Source organism: Mustela lutreola, chromosome 7 (assembly GCF_030435805.1).
Source record: "Mustela lutreola isolate mMusLut2 chromosome 7, mMusLut2.pri, whole genome shotgun sequence".
NCBI lineage: Eukaryota > Metazoa > Chordata > Mammalia > Carnivora > Mustelidae > Mustela > Mustela lutreola.
The window spans coordinates 107,392,116-107,417,715 of NC_081296.1; the positions used below are offsets into that span (position 1 = coordinate 107,392,116).

Consider the following 25,600-nt stretch of genomic DNA (forward strand, 5'->3'; position numbering starts at 1 on the left):
CCTCCCAAAAAAAGGCAGTGCCACACATCACCTTACCAGAACTGCATGACATAAAAAAGGTATGTTAAGTCAGAAAGACAGAGCCCCGAGCATTTCACTTGGGATAAAATTATCTATATGATCATTTTAGTTGATTCTTAAAACTGCAAATTATTTAATGTATCAGAACCAAAATACGTACTGCAGAATTTTCTTACAGTCCATACTGTTGGATACCCTATTATTTAAAATTGAGTCAGTTTTAAATCAATGCAGTAGTATTTGTACCCAAGCAAATACTATGAATTTCGATTTAATTCTGCTTTTTTTTTAGCACAACATTCTTTCATGAGCTTAATATTATACAACGGAACACTCGAAATAGCGTATTTAAAGCACAGACTACAGATAGTCAAACACTGCCCCACCCCTCGTTAACAGAGGATGACTGGAACATTTTAATATGCTCCATCACATAGTAGTACAGCCTCAGAACCTGCATACTGGCGTCGCAAGTTGCACATTTTCCAGTGCAATTTATACTTTAAAAATTCTTTGCATCGTCCTCAATACCAGATGTCACCAACATTCAGGTATACTGAACTGACATAACCACAAGCCCTGTTAATTTTCCCCTCTCCACATAAACGCGCACTTTTCTCATTTCTTCTAACGTGAAGTCGCTGAAGGCGTTCTCGCCAGTCACTACACAATTAAGTTTATTAATTGGGAGGCTGGAACCACCACATTAAGAAAATTTCAAACAGTAACATAGCAAAACAAGATACAAATGTGCAAAAAAGTCTTTCGGCTTAAATACTGAAAGATCTTAAAATTTTGAGAAGTATTTGCGGGATGCCAAGCAAGATTTCCAAAAGCCTCCCCTCCCCCATCCTTAACCACCCCCCACTACCCGCCCGCCGCCTCGGTCTGGAGGTCGTTTATCTATCTAGACGCCGCTGGGATGCTACTCACCAAGTTTTTCCACCAACTTGAGCATCACCCCTCCAATGTGCACCTCCCCGGTCACTCTTAGGGTGACATCGCGGTTCAGGTCCGTCACATGAACACTCAGTTCCCACGTCCCATCCGCGTAGCAGCCATCTGGCATCCTTATCCCGTCCAGAGCCATGGCTCCTTCCTGCGAGCACGGAGGAAATGGCTCTCGTAAGCGTCACTCCCCCAAAGGAAGGCAAATCCCACCGAACTCGCAGAGTCCGCCGCGGAGCGGGAGAAGGTGGAAGACCCGAGGGTTTCCGCACGAATTCGGGAGAGCAGCGGTGGGGCGGGACCGCTGGCGGGATTCTGCGCCCCCGCGCCCTTCCCGGCGACCGCCCAGCACTCCCGCCCGCCGCAGCCCCCGGCGGACACGGCGCCGCCCGTCCGCCCCGCGCGGCCCCAGCCTAGCGGCCCTCGCCTAGCGGACCGCGGCGGGCTTCACCTGCCGGCCTGCAGACCGCACCCCGGCCCAAAGAGACGCAGCCTCGCGGGCTTCACATTCCTCCTCCCCGCCCGCGCTCCCTCTCAGGTTCCAGCCCGGATCCCGGCCCCTCACCGCTGGCTCCTCGTGCTCCCGGCCGGGGGTTCGCGCGGCAACAGGCGCGGGGGCGGCGGCGTCGGTCCCCCTCCTCAGCCGGCGAAGCGCTGCCTACCGGCTGGAGCGACTTAATGGAGTCCTGCCGTCGCGGCCCCTCGCCTCTCTCCCAGCGCTCCACCCCTCTCTCCCCGCCCCCTCAGTCGGAGTCCGGCTCTGGGAGGGCGCGCCGGCTCCCTCCTCCTCTGCCCCGCGGAGCCGCCCGGAGCGGGTCGGGCCGCCTCACCGACGTCCCACACTGTCCCCCGCGGCCGCGCTGTGGGCTGAGGGCCGCGCACACTCCTCGGGCTGGGGGCGGGGCGGGGCGGCGCGCGCGGCGGGGGTGGGAGCTTTGCGGGGGAGGCGGGGGGCGCCCGCGGCGCAGCAATCTCAGCCCCGCCGAGCCACTGCCCTTTTATGGAAATGAAGGACCGGGCGTAGGGATTGAATCCAACATCCGGGCTCTCGGCGGCGGGACCTGAGGAGGGGGAGCGAGGGGAAGGCGGGCGGCCTCCCGCGGGGGAGCTGCGTTCTGTGCTCGGGTCTCCGACTTTGCGGGAGCGCTCGGCGGTGGGTGTCTGTGCTTCCGGCGGGAGAAGGGGGCTTGTCCGTGAGAAATGGTCACAGGAAATTCCCAGGGCAAGGTCGTTTTCTGGGAACAAAGTCCCCCGCCCCCTCCCCACGCCTGGAGCAAGTCCAGAAGTCTCGGGGCAGGAAGAGGTGCCGCACTCCGGGAGCTGGAGAGAGGGGTCTGGGACGTAAAAACTTAAATAAATGCCCGGGCCAGCTCCATGAACATCCCACAAAAGAATGAGAAAACCCAGAGGGAGGTGAACCACAAAAATTGCTTTGCAAGCAATGTCCGGCACAACCGGCAACTCCTACTGCACTCCCAAGAGTTCGCTTGCGCTCTTAACCCGCTCGGAAGCTCCGACCCGCAGCGAGTCAAACACGCCCTACGATGCCCTTGTTTGAGGGGGGAGGAAATGCAGTAGAATGAGTTTTACTCAAAAACTGTTTTTCCAGCCGCTCCAACTCTTTGCGTATTTGTATATTTTTATATGCAGCTTAGAACTAACAGTCTACTAAGGCTTTCAGATGGCTAAACATCCTCTACCCCACCCTCAGCCACACCTTGAAAGAATTTTAATACCCCTGGAATGGTGCCAGCAGGTACAGAGAAGAGCTGAAGAACTCTGTTGAGACTAGTGATAGAAAATGGTCCTCCTGCTTCCCACCTGACTGCCACTTCACCTATTCCTGTGACACTCATTTCAGAAACAGCTAGCCAGGGAACCTGCCTCGCTGGCAAACGCATGACCCAAAAAGTTTAGGTCAGAAAGATCAAGATGTGTCGGGTCCCCTAAAAGACACCGGTTTTTAAACTGTGTCAATTACTTTCAAAAGGAACATACTGGGTAAATAACCCGTAGTTCATCAACGCACTTGGGAAATGAGGTTAGAGGCCTCAAGAAAGGGTGGGACCCATAAAAGAGCGAAAGGAGAGCAGCGAAATTCAGATGACAGAGGTCTGGCACCAAAAAAAAAAAAAAAAAAGGAAAACCACTACAGTATTTTCAGCTAGTCATCATGGAGAAACTGATGCCTCCAGTCTGTCATCTCTCTACTCTCCAATTACTTCTACTCATGAAGGTTCCAGATAGTTCTCTTGGAAGCAGTATGAATGTCCAGAGAGGAAAGGATATTTGTGTAAATTATAGTGCTGAAAATATACATGAAAACGGTCTTAATAAAATAGGGAATTGCTTGTTAGGGTAAAAAGCTGTTCAAAACTGTACATGTGGCTGTAACATCACAAGCTTATCCTCAAATATTCAGAGAAAAAGACTGGAAGGAAATACACCAAAATGATAAGAAGCTGTCTTTGTGTTGAGATCACGGGAGGTTTTGTTTTTTTTTTCCTTCATTTTCTTTCTTTTATTTTATTTTTAAAGATTTTATTTATTTATTTGACAGAGAGACACATAGCAAGAGAGGGAACTCAAGCAGGGGAAGTGTGAGAAGGAGAAGCAGGCTTCCTGCGGAGAAGGGAGTGGAATATGGGGCTCCAACCCTGGAGCCTGGCATCATGACCTGAACTGGAGGTAGATGCTCAATGACTGAGCCACCCAGGTGCCCCTCTTCTTTTGTACAAACTCCAAAGCTTTGGATTTAGGACTTTTCTGTCACCACCTTAAATCTCATCCAGCATCTCCATTTCTCTATGCATACCATTACATTCACAATAATGAACATAGCTGATGGAGAAGCTACCATCCTCCTTGGCAGGGTTTTCAAAAAGATTTGCGGCAATGTTTAAGGATGCATAGGCTATAAGATGACATACATTAAAAATGCCACAAAATTAGAAGCAGGGGGAGGCAGGAAGGGGCAGGCAGAGATTTAAAATGGAGCCCGGGGGTGCCTGGGTGGCTCAGCCAGTTACGCATCTGCTTTCTGCTTAGATTATGATCCCAAGGTCCCAGGATTGAGCCCCTTGTCCAGCTCCCTGCCCAGCGAGAAGTCTGCTTCTCCCTCTCACACTCCCCCTGCTTGTGTTCCCTCTCTTGCTGTTTCTCTCTCTCTGTGTCAAATAAATAAACTAAAATTCTTTAAATAAAATAAAATGGAGCCAGGAATGAGCATTGTACCTTAATGAATTTTGCAAGTGTTCCAGTAAGTTCCAAATAACTCCTGCTTCTCAAATATTCCTCTATAGAACCAAAAATATCCATGTCCTTTCTCAGTATTCCCTTTCTTCAGACAAATTTGTCGAAGCTAACTGTCATGTCTCAGAAACGCTTTTAACACTCAGTTTCCACATTTTCGTTATTTTCTCACCTCCCAGTGAGTACTTTCTGAACAACCTCCCATCACAGTGCCTACTGCTCTGACTACCTCACATGTTTATGAACTACCTCACATGTTTAGTGACAGAGGGGGATGGTTAATATTGTAAATAACAGCCCCATTTCTCAACTTTTGAAATAGCTTAGTTCTAGCGTGACGAGACTTTCCTATCTTTAGAAAATCAGCAGTTTATGTTTGAGCAGTATAGAGCACCGGAAGGCAATGACCCTCTGTTAAGTACCATTGGAGGAATAATTAGATTAGGATGGGCGCAGCTGGTCCCTTCGGGCCCTCTTTTTGAGTATTTCAAGCTGGTGCTTGTTGTCAAGATGAAAGGAGTCAGACTCCAATTGCTGAAACTGGGATATTTTTTTTTTTTCCAGTTTATCAAGTGAGGCTTTCAAGTGCATTTCTTAAATGTTTACTTCTACCTAATGTTTTCCAGTGTATTCAGATGTGAAATCTTATCTGAAATCCTCCACTAGAACCTTGAAGACAATGCAATACTTGTGGTACTGACATCATGCTGAAAAGTAGCCGAGAACTCCAGTGTTTGGAAGAACAGCCCGAGCACTGAAAGCAGCAATATCCAAATAAGGTACCAAGCTCTGGTCTTAGATTTAGACCAAATGATACCTCACAGATCTGCCATCAAATGCAACCCTTGGGCTGGCTAATCCACAGGTTGACTTCAGCTGTTTCTCTGAGCCTACCTAAACTGCGCTTTTATGTTTCTAAAAGGCGAGTACAGAGTATACCCACTGGGTTCAGAAGAAACAGATGCTGAGTGACAGGAAAAAATAAGAGAAGGTTTGTGTGAATGTGAATGTGTGTGGGGGGGGAAGGGGGTTAAAACTGCACTTAAAGCCAACATCTGAGGCCAGCAAGATGAAATGTAATCAATTACCTGTCAACTACCAGGTGAGCAGAATTCTTTGTCCCAGGGATTGCCAAAAATGGAACATACTGGTAAAGCTACTAAGGAGGTAGAAATCAAGGGGTAGTAATTAGATTAGGATGGATGCAGCTGGTCCCTTGGGGCTTTTTTTTTTTTTTTTTTTTTGAGTAGAAGTGGTAGTCACTGCAAACAACAAGAAAAGGACTGGCAAACCTAGAAACAGGGAAGATTTGCTGGGGGTGGGGATGTTTCAACACAGACCTAAAGAAGGATCTGGGAGAGCAATGAAATTTACTTCAAGGGGAAAGAAATACACTGCTTGTATTTACTGCTCCGGAGCATAGAAAATTTTTCGCAGGAAACCATGCTGGGGGATACTCTAAAAACTTTTTTTCTTTGGTTTAACTTTGAATGTCATGTCATCTTGTGAGATATTCTGTCCTTGACAAAAATATAAAGTGTTCACACATAGGCTCACACAAGCAAGGTAGCTAATTGTGTGCTCAGTACAGTGCAGGGCACTGAGAGTCATGTAGATGTGCAACACGTCACAAGGTCTTAAAGGAACATCTATCTAATGTAGGAGGCTTATATTTAAAACATCATAAAGAATGTCCACATTCATAAAGAATAAACTAAACCCCCACCCTACACTGTACACAAAAATTAACTCAAAATAGATCACAGACCTAGATTTAAGATCTAAACTATAGAATTCTCAGAGGAAAACATGTGACCTTGGATTAGGCAATAGCTTCTTAGATAAGACATCAAAGCAAAAGCAGCAAAAGAAAAACTAAATTGGATTTTATAAAAATAAAAAATACGTAAACTTCAAAAGACAGCATGAAAAATGTGCAAAAGGGGTGCTGGGTGGCTCAGTGGAGTAACACCTAGGCCTCTGCCTTTGGCTCAGGTCATGATCCCAGGGTCCTGGGATGAAGCTGGAAGCCTGCTTCCTCCTCTCTCTCTGCCTGCCTTTCTGCCTACTTGTGATCCCTGTCAAATAAATAAATAAAATCTTTAAAAAAAAAAAAAAAGGAAAATGTGAAAAAATAACCCACAGAATGGAAAAAAAATATTTGTAAATTGTATGTCTTTTAAGGGACTTATATCTAGAATATATAGCTATTATATATAATAGATAGCTATTATAAATCAACAACAAGACAACTCAATTAAAATGAACAAATAATCTGAGTAGGCAGTTCTCCAAAGAAGATATACAGTCAGCATATGAAAAAATGCTCAACATCATTAGGCATCAAGAAAATGTGAATCAAGACCACAATGAGATAACATTTCATATCCACTAGAATGATATAATAAAAAAGAGACAATAACAAGTGCTGACTAGGATGTAGAGAAATTGTAGCCCTCCTTCATTGCTGGTGGGAATGCAAAATAGGTCAGCTGTTTTGAAAAACAATTTGGCAATTCCTGAGGATATTAGAGAGCTACCACATAACCCAACAATACTGTTAGATAAATACCAGGAGAACTGAAAACATATATCCACACAAATACTTGTACACCAATTTTAATGCTAGCCTAAAGATGGAAACATCCCAAGTGTTTTTCAAGGGACAAATGAACAAAAGTTGGGTTGTTTCCATCTTTTAGCTAGCATTACTATTTGTGTGCATTTAATTAAAGAAATGATTCATTAAAATAAGAAGGAGAAAAACTATCACTCTAACATGTAAATGGTGAACTACAAACCCACTATGAGGATTATGATAACCTAACCTCTGAAAGAAGGTCATCAGAGAAGTCATGGAACTTATTTACAAAGAAGTTAACTCTAACTGGATCTGAAGTTTGGCCTGTCAAGAGGAGTAGTATGTGAAATCACAAGGCAGAAGTGAGTGTGACATGCTCACCACCAGGGAAAATAAAGGAAGAAATATCCAGGAGATGCTCTGGGGAAGAGTGGGTGTAGAGTGAGGCCAGAGTAGGTAGGACAGAAGTTTAGATTCTGAGACAGAAAATGGCGAGCCATTAAAAAGTTGGTACATGGTGGCAATTATCCTGAGAGTAACGTACAAGTGAGATTCACCCAGTAAAAATATGCATGATGGATCGGAAGAGCTAGGGACTAGAATACACAGAAGGCTGGTCTGGAATCTGCTTGTAACTTTGATGTAAGAAAAGTAATAGGGATTGGGGGGTGGAGGGCTGATAAGGTAAGTAACAGGGTTTGGGAGAGGGAGGGAATTTCAAAAGAGTTATTGTCAAAAACTTTTGAGCATTTTTGATGTTCTAAGTGCTGTGCAACACACTTTAAATGTTCCTCACAGCAACCCTGAGTTTTGGATTATCCTTATTTAATGTGAGTTACCTGATGGTCAAACAAAACCAAGGTTTGAAAAAAGAAGGTCATACATGCTTCAAAGTCTTTAAGTTTGGGTGACCAGGCAGGAAGAACAGTGGAGTTACTAAACTGGGAAACAGAAGTAGGGAGGAGTCGATGTTAGGGACCAAAGGGAAGACAGATGTTTTAAAAAAGAAATATTCAACTTGGGGTGAGAGCCTATATCCCAGTAGAAACATTTAGAGGGTAATTAGATAAATAAGCCTGCCTATCTTGTGAGACGATCAGATCACAGAGAGAAATCATTAACATAGAGGCAAGCCTGAAGAGAAAGCTCCACCCCTCAAAGGAGCCTGACCCAGGGGTAACTAATTGCTCCCCAAGGGCAGATGCAGGAAGAAGAGTCCTCTAAGGCAACAGAGGACAGGATCAGAGGTGAAAAAAAGATCAGGTTAGTCCAGTGTCAAGCTAGCCAAAAAAGGGAAGGAAGGGGGTGCCTGGGTGGCTCAGTGGGTTAAAGCCTCTGCCTTCAGCTCGGGTTATGATCTCAGGGTCCTGGGATCAAGCCCCACATCGGGCTCTCTGCTCAGCAGGGAACCTGCTTCCTCCTCTCTCTCTCTCTCTCTCTGCCTGCCTCTCTGCCTACTTGTGATCTCTGTCTGTCAAATAAATAAATAAAATTTAAAAAAAAAAGGGGGGGGGGAGGGAAGGAAAAAAAAAAAAGCAAGAGAAGAGAGGGGAAGAGAGAGAAGGAAGGAAGAAAGGTGGTCATCAGTATCGAATGATGCGGAGGAGTCCAAGAGAAGAGAGTCGTTGAAGAACACAAGGACTGGCAAAAATCATTGCTCACCCTGCAGGGGACAATTTTATAGCTGGAGGAGACAGATTTCAAGGAGTTGAAGAAGAGAAGGGATGTATATCAGTGAAAGGAAAGCAAGAACTAGAACGGTAATATGGAACTGCCACAGGAGCAAAGACGCTTTTTCAAAACAAAGGAAATGGGAGCAGGCAGAAAGACTATGGAAAATAGAAGGGGGAAATAGTTTGCTTAAACCTAAAACCAAGGTGCCTCTGAGATTTGGGGGTAATTCCAGATTCAGGGGCAATAGGAACAGTCCTTACCACAACAGAAGAAATACCCACCAGTTTGCAAGGATAGGATTGGGTTATTGAAGACTCTATCTTACACAAGTGGAAGCACACGGCAGGATACAGCAAATCGTGCATAAACATATTTCAATAAATGCTGTTCCTATTAGCCAACAAGAGGGTGGGGCTGGCTGGGTTATTGTGCCGGTCAGTGGACACCCTCCCAGGAGGTCAGATTGGGGTCCGGATGTAAGAAAGGAAGGATGTGATTAAGAGATTATTTCGGTACAACTAGGGCAGATTCCAAGGCCCGTAAAGGAGAACCAGTGGTGACAGCAGAGATGCCAACGGGCCCGACCCAGAGGTGCTGCTGGGGTCCACCGGCCTGACAGTATAGCCACCACTCACAGATGACTCCAAGGCCACAGGCCAAGAGGCCATTTCCCCAGCGCTGCCTTCATGCAGTCAGTTCCAACAATACACAAGAAACTCTGGCTTGTTCAAGTGTTTTCCCTGTTTCCGAGCATGCTAGTCTCCTCCCTGATTTTCAGAGTTATTTAGCATCTAGCTGGTTCCTCCCAATTTTTAGTTGCAGGTAAACTACTGACTCCTAACCCCCATTCTGGGAAATGATCCCTACTCTCTTTGTGCTTTGCGTCACAATGTCCTCTTTGCATGCATAAACCTTCTCTTCTTCCCAGAACAGGAGTTGCAGTTCCACTAAAAGAGCCAAACCAGAAAGTCACCTACAATTCCAGTTGCCCTAGGGCCAACCCAGTCCAACCGAGAAGGACAAAGTACCTGTTATCTACTTGTTCCTGAGAAGGTGCTCAGGTGACAGAGAATTGACTGCAGCTGAACATCACCATCTGGTGCCTGGGAGGTGCCACTGCAAAGCTTGTCTCTCCTTTGACCTGCATCCAACAAATAATTCATGAAGAACTTTAGGGAGTAAATGGAAACAGCGTCCCTGCACCTTTTTTTTTTTTTTTTTTTTTTTTAAGATTTTATTTGTTTGACAGAGAAAGACATAGCGAGAGAGGGAACACAAGCAGGGAGAGTGGGAGAGGGAGAAGCAGGCTTCCCGCTGAGTGGGGAGCCCAATGCGGGGCTGGATCCCAGGAGTCTGGGATCATGACCAGAGTCAAAGGCTTAATGACTGAGCCACCCAGGAGGCCCATCCCTGCACCTATTAAAAGATAAACTGTTCTGTTTCCACCACTCCCCTGGAACTGTTCTTGCCGTCACTAATGACCTCTGTGTTGCAAAACACATGGTGCTGTCTTTCTAAATGCTCGCTCCGCTTGGAGTTTGGAAGTTGCCACATCCTGGTTTTTCCTCTACCTCTCTTTTTCTTTTTCAGTCTCCCTTTCTGGCTCCTTCCCTTCAGCCCATGTCTAAATTCAGCACAGCAGGTGTGGACCCTGTCTGGGCACTCTTACCTTCTCGATATGCATTCTCTCTCCAGCTGATCTCCTCCTACCTCTAGATATAAAATATTGCCTCTACGATGATGATTCCCAAATATCCAGCCCATACCTGTCCTTGGGGCTCCCGAGTTGAAGATCCATGTGTAATAGGCATTTCCAGCTAGGGTGTGCAATGTGAGACTGGCTCTAGCCCAATATCTATTCCTGCTCCAGTATTTTCCATTTCAGTAAATAACACCACTATCCATCTATTAGCTCAGCCTAAAACCACCCCCCAAAAAAGAGGTTTCAGCTTTATCACTCCCCACCCCGTGACTAATTTAACACCTCCACCAGTGACTAATTTAATGCCAAGTCTGTCTCTGAAATCTGTCCAGCATTGATCCACTTCTCTGCATCTCCACCATCACCACCCTAGTCTTAGCCACTGTCTTCTCATTTGGATTATTTATTCAGTAGCCTCCTAAGTGGCCTCTCTACTCTCTCTCCATCCAGTCCATTTCCTACACAGTAGCTAGAGTTATCCCTTTAAATGTGCAAATCACAACATTTACTCTTCTTTTAGAAACATCAAGGGTTTCCGGTCAAGCCTAGGATAAAACCCAAACTCATTTCACAGCTCAAGAGGTAGCCCAGGATCTGGGTGAACCTACCTTGCTGAGCTCCTGCTCCCTGTCTCGGGTCCTAGAGGCCTCCTCCCTCTTCGCCTTAGCACTTGCCTTTCCCCCTGCAACCAGTCCTTGCCCTGCCTCTTCCCAAGACTGGGTCTTCCTCAGCCCCAAAAAGGCCTCTTCAAAAAGGCCACGCAGTTTATAGTAATCTTTGTCCCCACCTGCAAGTTACTTTCTATATCCTCATCTGCTTTTTTTTTTCCTTTCATAAATCTTATCCAAAACCTGAAATTATCTCGTGTGTTTTTTTTTGCTTGTCTCCATCCCACCCAGTCTTCCCCTCTGCCATTAGAATGTAAGCTCCTTGAAGGGAGGGAACTTCCAAGTGCATTGTGCTGACTAGCTCCATCAGTGTTGTAGTCCACGGGAATGGAGGTCCTTAGGGCAACCTGCCCTCATCTGCCTCATTCAGAGTCATATCCCCCAGCATCCAGCCCAGTGCCTGTCACATGGCAAGTGCTCAACAATTGTGAAATGAAAGAATGAAATGTAGCATGCCAGATGATCCCAGACGCACATCCCAGATCCATGCCTCCAAGAAACTTAAACTCTAGAAGATCATTAGAACCAAAAGTATAAACACCACATATAAATATTGGTGTGTTTCTCAGGGACACATGCATGTTGAGTAGCATGGTGTCTCTGATCTGTAAAGTATATCGATGTTTACAGGTACTGTCCTCATCTTCATACAAAAACAGCCCACTTGAGAAAATCAGTTTGAATTCAAGCCATGAGGTTGTTTTTCCCTTCCATTATTGAAAAACAAAAAAATCAGGGGCACTTGGGTGTCTCAGTCCATTAAGCGTCCAACTCTTGGTTTTGGCTCAGGTTGTGATCTCAGGGTCATAAGATCAAGCTCCCGCCTCATGCTCTGCACTGGGTGTGGAGCCTGCTTGGGATTCTCAGCCTCCCACCACACCTACCTCTCCTGCCAACCCCCACACCCCCCAAAAAATCATTCTCCAGTCTCCTCCACTGCCCTTGAATAGTCAACCTTAGCCCCTTCCAAACTAGACTCACTCCTCCCTCTCCCATGACTTCATCCCCTATTTCCATTGAACACTGAGGCCATCTGGGTAGAAACCCCTTGACTTGTGTTACTGAACCTTTAATCCTGCCTGTGTCTGCACAAGGTGCTCTCTCCTCCTTTGCTGCCATTAGGCAAAAGAAACACCCATGTTCTTATCAGAGGTTAATCCACCTGTGCCCTGAATTCCAGTTCCTCCTACTCTCAATTCATAAATTCTCAGTTATCCATGTCCAGTGTCTTCAGACTCTCTCGACCCAGAAACTTCCTATCAGCATTTAAATATGCTCCAGTCTTCCCCAACATTTGAAAGACTGGATGGAGGACAGGTAGGTCATGAAGTACACCCGGACTTCACTGTCATCTTAGTTGTTGCCTTTTCCTTTGTAGATACCAAAACTTCTCAAAAGTATTTTAAGCATTGTCTTTATACTCACTGTCTCCATTTCCATATCACTTTCTTTCTATGGAACAAATTTCATCCTTGTTTCTGCCTCCTGTTCCACTAAAGTGGCTCATGTTGGGCTCATGAATTACCTCCATCTCCCTAAAGTTGAAATGCATTTTAAACCCTCACCTTAAAAATGCATGCATGCATACATACATACATACATTAAAAGCCCTCACCTGATTTGATTTCTTGGCAGTTCTTAACCCTTTCATCTTTGTGACACTTGTCTCCTGTCATACCATATTTTCCTGGTCTTCCTTTGCTTCTTCTCAGACCCTTTTGCTGGCTCAAGTTCCTCATCATAACCATGATTTGTTGGAGTCCTTGAGGTTCTGTTTGAGCCTCCTTTTGCTCTCATGCAAAGATCTCTTTTTAGGGGGCTCACTCAGGGCTATGGATTGAATACCAGCTACATGTTAAGAACTCCCAAATTTAAATCACCAAAAACTTGCCTCTGTGATTTGGCGCAAAATATCACATGAAAACAGTTTGGGATAAAGAGGAACAATAGCTTCATTGCTTTGCCTGGCAAAGGAGGCCGCAGCAAGTTATGACCTTCAAAAAAACCTGCAAGTCTTCCCCAGAGGCAGGGACTGGGGAGGTGTGTGTGTAGGGGGTGTTTAATAGGGAAATGCAAGATCTAGCTGGTTTTTACAGGAATTAGCTGCTTGCTGCTGGCCTCCTTTGTTCTGTCTTCGGGGTGGTACTGGGTTCCTGAAACAAAAGGCTAAGAAGGGAAGAGGGAAGGTTTATGAAAGAGAGGAAGAAGGTTACTTTATTTATTTATTTAAAGAGTTTATTTATTTATTTGACAGACAGAGATCACAAGTAGGCAGAGAGGCAGGCAGAGAGAGAGAAGGAAGCAGGCTCCCTGCAGAGCAGAGAGTCCGATGCGGGGCTTGATCCAAGGACCCTAAGATCATGACCTGAGCCAAAGGCAGAGGCTTTAACCCGCTGAGCCACCCAGGTGCCCCGAAAAAGCTTACTTTAAAATTGAGCTTCACTGAAACATTAATGCAGCCATTTTGACTTTTAGTCAACTTTATGCTTTTAAGCAGTTCCATGAACTCTAGGGCTGTATACCTAATTGCTCACTTGCAAGCTAATTGCAGGTTTCCACTTAGGTGTCCCCCATGAGCCTCAGACTCAACGTGCACATAACTGAACCCTGGATCTCTCCTTGTAAGGTAGTTCTCAACCCGACTGAACAGACCAGATACTTAGGAGTCATCCGTGATACATTCTCACCTCTTTCCTCTTCTTAATTCATCATCAAGTCCTGTTGATTCTTTCTCCGATGTGTTTATGAGAACCATCTACTTCTCTCTATCTCCACTGCCACCGCTTTAGTGAAGGTCACTGTGGTCTCCTATCTGGCTTTGCAATGGAAACCTATGGGGGGTCTCCATACCTGTCTTGGCCCCTCCCAATGTTCTCAGTGCTGTAGCAGGAATGAACATGTATATACATGTATATATATTTAAAGATTTATTTACTTGAGAGATAGAGATCACAAGCAGGCAGAAAGACAGGCAGGGCGTGGGGGGGAAGCAGGCTCCCTGCTGAGCAGAGAGCTCGATGTGGGCAGAGAGCTTGATGTGGGCTCGATCCCAGGACCCTGAGATCATGACCTGAGCCGAAGGCAGAGGCTTAATCCACTGAGCCTCCCAGGTACCCCAGGAATGAACGTTTAAACAATGCAATCTGATCAGGTCACTGTCCTGTGTAAAACTATTCAATACCTTTGCCTTTCTATTAGGAAACAGATCCTAAACCCTTACCATGCCTCCAGGATCCTGACTGATCTCATCCCCATGCACTTGCTTTAATTTCTCTCTCTCTCTGTCTCATGCAGCACTACCTTGCAGTTCCTTTTATCCAGGCAGTCTCCCTCTAGCCTCAGGCCTTTATAGAGGGTTTCCTCTACCCAGACAGCTCTAGTTTCCCTCTGACCCTCTGTCTCCTTAATGACTATTATCCTTTAGATATTAGTATGTCACAGATACTATTGATGCTCTGGCCCAGAGCTGGCATAGAGCAGTGGTCTTCGAAGTGTCGTCCCTGAACCAACAGCATCAGCATCACTGGGGAATCTGTTAGAAATGCATTCTTCAACCTCACTTCAGACCTACGGAATCAGAAACTCTGGGATGGGGTCCTGCAATCTGGTTCCTCCAGATGATTCTGAAGATTTGGGAACCCCTGCCTTATAATGTTTATATAAATGTCCTTTTTCTCTCTGCCTGAGGGGAGGGTCAAGTGCTGGGAATTTAACACACCTGGAGTGACCCTTAACTATGGAGGAATGGGAGGTGCTGGATAAAAGGCCTAGCCCCATACTCCTTAGTAAGACATTCTAAGGGACATTCCACAACATCTCTCAGAAAGTCCCCAGTAGGACCAAGCTCCAGTTACCCACAGTGCTACCTCGTGCATTAATGATCTTCCTTCCTTCCTTTCCTTGTCTCACTTCCTTGCTCATCCATAGAGCTTTCTGGAACCAACTCTTCAACAGGTCGCTTGTGCCCAAATCCTTATCTTCAGATCTGCTTACGGGGAGACCCATACTGAGAGACACAGTGAGAATACTCCATGTGGAGGAAGCTTTCCGATGATCCAGGCTGGATCAGCTCACTCTGTTACCTGCTCTTTTTCACGCTTCTCTTTTGCATCACAGAATTTCCCCTAGAGCATCATCAATGCCTACCAATGCCTGGCACAAAAATAGACACACAGTAAATGTTTGTTGAATGAATAACAACAAATGGATAGTAAGTATCCTTTCATGCATAACTTGCTAAAGGGTTATCTGAGAAAGTCTCGGGTTTTCTGTCATCTACATATCAACATATTTTTCTTTATACTTCTTGTAGGTTTCTCCTCTTTCCCTTCATAAGGTTCTATTTTTTTTTTCCTTTCTTGTTTAGGATGATGGTATTCTCTACATAATGCTACTTTCTATTACTTTTGTTTCGATTTATCTTTTAAAATATTTCCTTTCTAACAAAAACATTTGTTGTTCTTTTTTTTTTTTTTAATTTTTTATTTTTTATAAACATATATTTTTTATATACATATATTTTTATCCCCAGGTCTGTGAATCACCAGGTTTACACACCTCACAGCACTCACCAAATCACATACCCTCCCCAATGTCCATAATCCCACCCCCTTCTCCCCAACCCCCTCCCCCCGGCAACCCTCAGTTTGTTTTGTGAGATTAAGAGTCACTTATGGTTTGTCTCCCTCCCAATCCCATCTTGTTTCATTTATTCTTCTACCCACTTAAGCCTCCATGTTGCATCACCACTTCCTCATATCAGGGAGATCATATGATAGTTGTCTTTCTCTGCTTGACTTATTTCGCTAAGCATGATACGCTCTAGTTCCATCCACGTTGTTGCAAATGGCAAGATTTCATTTCTTTTGATGGCTGCATAGTATTCCATTGTGTATATATACCACATCTTCTTGATCCATTCATCTGTTGATGGACATCTAGGTTCTTTCCATAGTTTGGCTATTGTGGACATTGCTGCTATAAACATTCGGGTGCATGTGTCCCTTTGGATCACTACATTTGTATCTTTAGGGTAAATACCCAATAGTGCAATTGCTGGGTCATAGGGCAGTTCTATTTTCAACATTTTGAGGAACCTCCATGCTGTTTTCCAGAGTGGCTGCACCAGCTTGCATTAACATTTGTTGTTCTATTCTAACTGTAGAAAAGACTCCATTTTAAGTAGGATTTTTAATTTTCAAATCACAAAATTCCTTACCATTCATTCCCTGAAGGCTTCCATCGGACTTCTCTCACTTCTAAAGGAGGTGAACATCTGAACACATATTAAATAATTTCGTATCTCTGAGATTGAATCAGCCCTCATAAATAATTTCATTTGGTCTGTGAAAAATTGGTGATGAGGACACGTGCCCTTTTTCGCCATACCTAAAGTCTTTACCCAATCTCTGTTGCCTTCATGCCTCAAGAGAGGAGTTTGTTTTGTAGTTTAGAGCCCAGTTTATTTGTCTGGACTGTTTTGTTAACAGGTAAGTTTACTGTACGTTAAAGTTTGCACCTATATACACTTTTTTTTTTTTTTTTTTTTTGTAGTAACTGTACCACACCTGGGGCAGGCTTCACACCTTTCTCTTTCATTCCTCGTGGCTTCCAGAGACTCAGGCCTCTACTATCTGGGGCAAAGAAATGACACCTCACCTAGACCTTCCACATAAGCTACATTCTTCAATCCAGCCAGAGACCTCTTCGCTCCTTGTAAGACTATGAAGTGCTTGCTCAGCTTTTAAGGAAGGAGAAGTCTGTTTTGCATTTGGCTCTTTCTTTTCACGTGGTCAAGCCAACTGAGTATGCTTGGTGGTGTAGGAGCTGGGCCATCTGCGTCTCTAGTTTAATACACTTGAAATGGCACCCAAACCTTACCTCCACTTGTTTCTTTGGGAACGCTGAACAACAATTTCTAGCTTCTGCCGGAAACTGAGCATATGGGTTATGTTTTTTGGCAGAATCTTTAAAATAAATAATAGAAAAGCCCCAATAAGCCTTCCAGTCTGTCTCCCCAAAACCAGACCAGGATCATTTCCTACATTAGGCCTGCCTAATGCTTTATCTGATTTAATTTTTAATATTTTCGATGATGACTTTCACAATTTCCCTGAGGAGACCATTTCATAATTTAATATTTATCTCTCAGACAGGGAGTGTTTCCAGTAATCAACCCAAATTTTAAATTTTCATCATTTTCTCTTGGAGATATTTCCTGTGACAAGTTAAAATTTTCAAATATGGTATTAGTATACTAATAATTTCCCAGTAGTCAATATTTAGTTCCTTCAAAGAAATTAATACCCCAAACCAGTTATTTATTTATTTTTATTTATTTTTTAAAAGATTTTATTTATTTATTTGTCAGAGAGAGAGAGCTCAAGCAGGCAGAGTTGCAGGCAGAGGCAGAGAGAGAGAAGCAGGTTCCCTGCTGAGCAAGGAGCCCCGACATGGGACTAATCCCAGGACCCTGGGATCATGATCTGAGCCAAAGGCAGTGGCTTAACCAACTGAGCCACCCAGGCTTTCCCCAAACCATTTATTTTTATTGTTTTTCTGAACACCTATATTTTTTATATCCTTATATTGTCTGTTTGAACTTATTTTCTACCTGTGGTCTCATTCTGTTTTTTGTTTTTTGTTTTTTTTTTGACTGAATATTTTTTTTTTAATAATGACTTGTGGTAAAATATATGTAACACAAAATTTACCATTTTAGCTATTTTTAAGTACAGTTTAGTATCATTAAGAACATTCCAATTGGGGGCGCCTGGGTGGCTCAGTGGGTTAAGCCGCTGCCTTCGGCTCAGGTCATGATCTCAGGGTCCTGGGATCGAGTCCTGCATGGGGCTCTCTGCTCAGCAGGGAGCCTGCTTCCTCCTCTCTCTCTCTCTCTGCCTGCCTCTCTGACTACTTGTGATTTCTCTCTGTCAAATAAATAAATAAAATCTTTAAAAAAAAAAAAAAAAGAACATTCCAATTGTTGTCCAACCCTCACCACCCTCTGTCTTTAGAACTTTTTCATCTTCCCAAACTGAAACTCTGTCTCCATTAAACACTAACTCGCCCTTCTCTCCAACCAAAGTCCCTGGTAACCACTGTTTTACTTTCTGCCTTTATGAATTTGACTATTTTAGGCACTTCATAGAAGTTCATTCTTGTTTTTTAAAGGAGGCAACACCTCTGAATTTCAAAATGCTGTGATTTTAAATGATCCCCCAAACAACAATAACCTTATTATAGCTATATTAATTCAAGGACGATATTCAAAATATTTAATGACTGACACAGCAGGGACTCAGGGCAACTAGAACAAAGGTCGGTCCAGTCAGAGTGGATGGATGGTGGATGCATGAAACAGCAGACCCTGACCAGTGCTTTGGCCTTGGAGGTATTTTACATTGTTTTATCTTATTACTTTTAGAGAGAGAGAAAGAGAGATCACAGGTGCAGGGTGGGAGAGGCAGAGGGAGAAAGAGAGAGAGAAAATCTTAAGCAGGCTCCATGCTCAGCGTCATGACCCTGAGATTGTGACCTGAGCCGAAATCAAGAGTCTGGTGCTTAATCAACTGAACCACCCAGGCGCCCTGAGGTTATCTTACTGACTAGATAAAAATCACTTCGATTTTCTACAAGGCACTATTTAACTTTCTCGAGTCTAGGTTCTAATCAACAGTAATAGTAAATGAAACATTATATTTCCTAGAGAATCGGACTTGTTAGGTAGTCTTGTTAGATAATGCCCTGGTATAATATCAAAAGGGCACACAGTACTTTGTTTCATTTGTAAGTTTTGGATGCTATCTCTTTACAGTGATGTGCAGAGAACATGGCTTCTCAAATCTCCCTACTATCCTTTGGAAGACATGTTTGGGTTGATGGAAAATTCTTCTTGCCTAGAATGAGGTCCAACAAGTTGGGGGAAAACCTTAGTGGAGGCTCACTGAGTTTTTCGTACCCCCTAATAAGGTTACCCTGAAACTGTGGCATTATGGCCTTAGATAGTTACAAATTCTGCCTTTAACAAGTCATGGCATCTCGTTTGTTTGCTTGTTTTTTAAATTTTATTTATCTATTTGACAGAGAGAGATCACAAGTAGACAGGGAGGCAAACAGAGAGGGAGAGGGAAGCAGGCTCCCTGCTGAGCAGAGAGCCTGATGTGGGGGCTCGATCCCAGGACCCTGAGACCATGACCTGAGCCAAAGACTGAGGATCAACCCACTAAGCCACCTAGACGCCCCACAACATCTAGTTGTAACATTTGGGTTCCAGGCACTATTTCTTACTGTGTCACCAGTGCCATAGGAAAATTCCAAGAACAATACTGCGAACACCCATAATCCTTTGCTTAGACTCACTACCTGTTAGCATTTGTAAGTTCGCTCTGTCTTTTTCCCTTTCTCATCCTCCCACAGATACTGCAATTCTTTGTCTAGGTCCCCTTCAGGGATGAAGAACTTATTCCCCGTATTTTAGCCATTGTTCTTCTCTGGAAATTATTTTGGTTGAAGAGACTCTGTAGCCCAAGGTCACACCTCCCCAGGGCCATCTGCATCCCATGATTGATTACTGTGGAGGCAGGAAGGCCTGGACTCCTTCCTATCCCAGGATAACTCAGAAGGGCCCTTCCAGCTTTAGCTCCCTAAGGGTTCATGTTGTTGAGACCACATATAGCAGCCGCAGCTTTCTCTCTGCCCATTTCTGCTTTATATTTTTCTCTTCCTATTCCCTTCTATAGGTATTTATTCCAAGAGCACTACCTAATAAAATTCCTGCATACTATTTTCCTATTTCAGTCGTCTTCCTAGGAACCTCAAACTCTTCGATGACAGAGGTCGGTTAGGAGAGCTGAAACTTGTATCAGTTTTAGTGACTCATTCCAGAATTTTATCCACATGACTGCAAACAAGTACTTTCTCATGTTCGATTTAAACTCTCCTGTTTCAACAGTCTCAAAGATAATTGAAAAAAGTAAAACACATGGGCGCCTGGGAGGCTCAGTCCTGAAGCATCTGCCTTCGGCTCAGGTTGTGATCCCAGGGTTCTGGGATCAAGCCCTGCATCGGGCTCCCTGCTCAGTGGAAAGTCTGCTTCTCCCTCTCCCACTCCCCCGGCTTGTATTCTCTCTCTCTCTATCAAATAAATAAATAAATAAAATCTTAAAAAAAAAAAAGACACAGAATGTTGTACATCATGTGCTTCCATTTGTGGAAAGAAAGTTGAATAACATATGTATGATTATATGTACACAGAACATCTTTGTAAGGTTGCCTCTAGGAAAGATCAGGTATCTGGGGATGGGAAGCTTACTTTTATTTTACTATAAACTCTTCGATACTGTACTAATTTCTACCATGCACTCTATGACTCTTTTTTTAAGTCTGGAAACAAAATAAGACAAAATGGTAATGGTTGCTAGTTTGGGGTAGAAGAAATACGGTTTTGTTGTATTGGGTGCAATTTTCTGAAGTTTTAAAAATTAAAATTTCTAAAACCAACCTCATCTGTTTATTTTTTCTTGTGGCCAGAGAGACCAGCCCACTTACTGAAATACTTCACTTATTGTAAGGCGTAATCTAAGAATTCCTTAGCCTTTTCTTCTACAAGTTAACAACCTGAATTAATTTAAACTTCCATTGCAGTAATTTATTATCTGTTGATTTTGATGATCATCTTTATCACTTTTCTTAGAACCCTAAGTGCATTCACTGCATTGTTTTCAAAGTATAATGATCAAAACCAGATATAATGCTTGTTTACTAAAGATCTCAGTAATGCAGAGGACAGAGCTGATTTTTTATTAATGGCCTAACCTTGTAGAGTCATGTTCAACTCATGCTCTATGAGATCTTTATTCATTGTGGGCATAATCTGACAGGCGGGGATACTCACCACTATACTAACGAGGAATGGCTCTAATGTGAGCATAATCTGAAATTTTGACTGATCTGTTGGAATTTTTAAGTTTTATTTAGTAGACTCTACATCCCGTGTGGTGATGCTTGACCTCATGACCCCGAGACCAAGAGTCACACGCTATCCCAACTAAGCCAGTGAGGAACCCCTAATCTGTTGCAATGTTTTTGAGTAAGAAAGCAAATGAGGTCCATGAAACTGTAAGCTTACCACACAAGGCAGAGCAATTGAGAATATATCCTTTCTGTGGACACGTAGAGGCATAAGAAGAGAGAAGTGGTTGAGGCAGGTGTGCGCATTGCCTTCAAAACTCATCGTCACACTGGTCAGGCCTCACCCTGTGGTGCAGAAAGATGAGGGTAGGGAGAATAGTAGTTTCTATCTCTGAGAGTTGCTATGGGGATTAAATGTATTAATACACTGCAAATATTAATATATGTTAAATTATTTTTATGTTTAATATATATTCTATAATTATAAAATATAACATAATGTTAAATTATATTAGAATGAGATAAACTATATTACATAAAATTAAATAGAGTAAATACTAATGTGTTTAATATTAATTAAATAAATGGATACAGTCAAAGCTCTTAAAAGAGAGCTATGCATATGGTATATGTTTGATTAATGTTAGATACATTTACTTCTTTCTGTATCTCCAGTACTTAGCACAGTGCCTACCACTAATTAGATGTGTAGTCTGTGTATGTTCACTCATTCATTCAGTCACATGTCCAGCCGGTTATTGACCTGGTAGGACATATTGCTTCTGATTCCCTCACTCTGATTTCTACGGGAAAGGATCTTCCCAGCACACTTGGCCTCTTCCCACATTCTTCATTCTGACCCGTGGAAGTAGCTTACGTGGATGGCAAATTTGGGAAAGGTTCTTGAGGGTGGTGGTGGGGCATAGTCTGCCCTCCTTCTTCCCCTCTTCTCTTGGATTCATATTCTGTTCTTCCTCTAGGAGGTAAGTTCTGAGAGGGGCTTTCCTATGGGCATGTGTGTACAGCAAAGACTAGGGGAGTGAGGCTGCCTGATTTGGGGTTTTGTGTTGGGGATATCAATGTTGCTGCTCACCTAAACCACATTTTTCAACCACTCTATTGATCATAAAACTGATATGTTGATCTCCATCTGATTGTTCCCTCCATATCTTGTCTCTCAACTGGCTCTCAGCCCAGGCAAGGAAAAAGGAAGCCTCACTTATGAATACCTCTCTTCGAGCTCCAGTATCATTTAACTAATATTTTTGGGATAAGCGATAGGGAAGAGACAGGCAAGCTCTGCAGGATGCCTGGTGGCTCAGTCCTGAAGCATCTGACTTCGGCTCAGGTCATGATCCCAGGGTTCTGGGATTGAGCCCCCCATCGGGCTCCCTGCTCAGCAGGAAGCCTGCTTCTCCCTCCCCCACTCTCCCTGCTTGTGTTCCTTCTCTCACTCTCTCTCTGTGTCAAATAAATAAATAAATAAAATCTTTTATTTTATTTTATTTATTTTATTTTTTTTAAAAGATTTTATTTATTTATATGACAGAGAGAGATGACAAGCAGGCAGAGAGGCAGGCAGAGAGAGAGAAAGGGAAGCAGGCTCCCTGCTGAGCAGAGAGCCCGATTTGGGGCTCGATCCCAGGACCCTGGGACCATGACCCGAGCCGAAGACAGTGGCTTAGCCCACTGAGCCACCCAGGCGTCCCATAAATAAAATCTTTTTTTAAAAAAGACTCAAGATCTGAAGCATGAATCGAAGTAAACTTCAAGATGTGGTCAGGATCCCCAGATTGAAGGACAAAGGCCCTATGGTAAGGGAGACGTACAGAGAAGAGAACTGAAAAGAAGGTTAGGGAACTAGTTGGAGAGAATGAAGGGGAATATAGGTCAAATGAGGGCTGATTTAAGTCGGCAGGGACACGTGTATCCTCAGAGCAGTGGAACCCTTTGAGAGCCATCTGGGAACCTTGCATTCCGAAGGCTCTCTTTGGCTGCTCTGTGGAAAATGGATTGTAAGAGACAAAAAGGGTTGGTCAGCAGGAGTCAAATTCAAGGATTTTTGCTCTCTGCAAGGATTGGAAAGATGAGAACAGAAAAGAAGAGGACAGATCTGAATGATATTTAGGAGGCAAATTTGCCAAAACTTGGTGCTGGACTGGCTATGGGCAATAAGAGAGATGGAAGTGTCAAAATAACGCCTGGATTTTCAGCTTGTATAACCACGTGAGTGAATGGGAAATGCCATCCCAAGATATCAGGGCCACGGACGATCAGATTTTAAGAGAGAGAATATGAAATCAGTTTTGACATGCTGAATCTGTGGTGCTTTTGACACATCCAAGGAGAGATGTTAAGAAGGCATTGAATATATGGATTTGGAGTCCAGAGGAGAGAGTGAGGCTGCAACTGTGCATCATGAGTCACTGTGCTGTATTTATACACCCTCTCTCTTCCTTCTCCTCTACCCATCTCTCAGTTTTGCTATGTAGTAATTCAAGTAATATATATATATACAGTAATTAAATGGACTCTTCCTGTCTTCCTCTTTCCCTCCCTCCTGCCTTTACTCCTACATATGTAGTAATTAATACATATATAGTAATTGAGTTAAAATTATATGTAGCAATTAAAGACAGTGTGTGGTGAGATCACCTAGGGAGAAAGTGTAGCTTGGATGGAGAAGAGAAGGTTGCTCAACACTCAGCCATGAACTCCAACAAATAGAGTTTAGACGGAGGGGTAGGAACCCACAAAATAGACTGAGAAAGCAGCCATAGAGTTGGGAAGGAAAGCAGGAGAGTGTGGAGTCAAGGAAGAGTCTAAAGAGAATGTGTGGACACTTTAAACATCGAAATGTTTGTGTAGATCTTCAGTTCAGTTCAGTTCAGAGCCTTCACTGAGGCTCTACAACACATGGCTATGCATAATTTATCCTGACTTTTATCAGGATAAATATCCCTTTTTATCCCTTTTTATCCAGATTCTCAGAGGTTGCTTTAACTTTCGCTCACTACGTGTGCTGGAAAATACCTTGCCTCTCACATTCTGTGTGCTCAATATTCACTGAACACCAACTCTGCCAAAATACCCTGGGGTGAAAGCCTGAGGCTCATAGGCAGGGCTTCTCAGGGCCAAGTAATGGATAGAAAACAAGCAAGCTCCAAGGTTGGAAACCCAATGGGCTACACCAAATGAACAGGATGGGAATGGAGAGAGAAAATGGTTTATAAATATTTTCTGTTATACATGTAAAAGCTTGAATTTTCTGGGGTAATCTTGCCCCCAGTGCTACAATACTTAGAGCCCTTGAGCACCTGCCCTCTGCATACGACCCAGGACAGCAGGATGACATCCTTAGGTGAAGACATGTAACAAGGAGGCAATGTTAGGGTGTGACAGAGGTCTGGAGTGAGTGGGCGGGTGGAATGTCATCATTTATGTCCTCTCAATATGTCAGGATGATGCTTGCTGGGAATATGAATAAGAATGGGGACTGAAGCCCCTTTCTTCCTTTTGCTCTTTTTTCAACCCAAGGATTTTTGCTCTTTCTGGGGGATGGTCAAAGTGTCAGCCATCGGGGCGCCTGGGTGGCTCAGTGGGTTAAGCCGCTGCCTTCGGCTCAGGTCATGATCTCAGGGTCCTGGGATCGAGCCCCGCATCGGGCTCTCTGCTCAGCAGGGAAGCCTGCTTCCTCCTCTCTCTCTGCCTGCCTCTCTGCCTACTTGTGATCTCTATCTGTCAAATAAATAAATAAATAAAAATCTTAAAAAAAAAGGTGTCAGCCATCAACATTCTCTTCTGTATATATCTGTGGTCATTAAAGCAAGAATTATAAAAGTAGGTGGTACAATTAGTCATAGGCTTCCTGAAAGCTGGAACCTTGTTTCGTTCACTGTTACAATCACAATGCCTGGTACAGCGTAGGGACTTCGTGAGTAACTTGTCTGTGAATGAGTGGATGGATGACTGGATGAGGGCGTAAGGGAGAGATCATTTTACCCGTTATTATACCAACAGGGAAATATGTTATCATCTGAAACAGGCCACAGAAGCCGGCCCTCTGGCAGGAACACAAATGTGATGGCATGAAACACCCGGTAAAGCTTGCTGGATCCTCTCCATTCTGCCTCCTCTTGGCCCAAGCTGTGCAGACGGCAGAGCCGGATTAGCACCGCCATGATGTCGCACTGACTCAGGAGAATGAAGATCGCCAAACCACAGAAAGGGAATATCCAGTACAAACTTCGCATTCAGTGGATTCTCAATAAACTTTTTTGAATCTCTCATCACTATTTGAATGCTTTCAGTGTGTTCAAATCTACAGGGGCTGATGTTTTGCCTCCTGGGAGAGATCATGGATCAGTTAAGGTCACTGTCAAGCTGCTTTGCTTGTGGCAGCTCCCAAGGACTAATACATTCTTGAAAACTGGAAAAAGTCCAACCTCATGTCTTTCTGAATGAAGGATGAAAGGGATGACCTTGAAAATTATTAAGCTATCAGCAATATCCTGAAAAGTAGTACAATAAATCAGTGAAATATCAATTTAGAAATGGTGAGAAGAGAATCAAGCATAAGGTATGGTTTTACAACAAACGATACTGTCTGACTCACCTAATTTCCTTCTAGGCACAGGGATAAGCCTGGTTGAAGGAGAGGGAACAATAAATTAAACAATTTTTCAACCTATCAAAAAATTTCATTTGTCTTACATAACAACGTAAAATGAAGAAACCATATGCAGGCAGATATGCTAGTAGGAGGATTAAACTCTGAGAAGAATCCTTGTCAACCATATAGCAACTGTGTTTCAAAGGCATTTCAAAGGACTCATGTAGATA

The 25,600-nt window shown here is 43.7% G+C and overlaps 1 protein-coding gene and 1 long non-coding RNA gene across 7 annotated transcripts in view; one reads left to right on the forward strand and one right to left on the reverse strand.

The window, feature by feature from the left end:
• Positions 1–1,857, reverse strand: part of FERMT2 (FERM domain containing kindlin 2) — a 90,550-nt gene extending 88,693 nt beyond the window's left edge. For 3 of the 6 annotated variants that reach the window (XM_059182121.1, XM_059182119.1, XM_059182120.1), the window contains exons 1-2: positions 1,535–1,855; positions 955–1,120 (exon numbers count right to left, since the gene is read on the reverse strand). In XM_059182121.1, the coding sequence (XP_059038104.1) occupies positions 955–1,111 (157 nt within the window). In that variant the 5' untranslated portion in view covers positions 1,112–1,120; positions 1,535–1,855. Of the gene's footprint in view, positions 1–954; positions 1,121–1,534 lie in introns of all 6 variants that reach the window. The other 3 variants (XM_059182118.1, XM_059182117.1, XM_059182122.1) reach the window with 2 other exon arrangements.
• Positions 1,858–1,894: 37 nt separating this feature from the next.
• LOC131836576 (uncharacterized) lies at positions 1,895–25,008 on the forward strand. The gene is made up of 3 exons (XR_009355678.1): positions 1,895–2,122; positions 4,848–5,000; positions 24,804–25,008. It is a non-coding gene; the product is annotated as an uncharacterized LOC131836576 (long non-coding RNA).
• Positions 25,009–25,600: the final 592 nt, after the last annotated feature.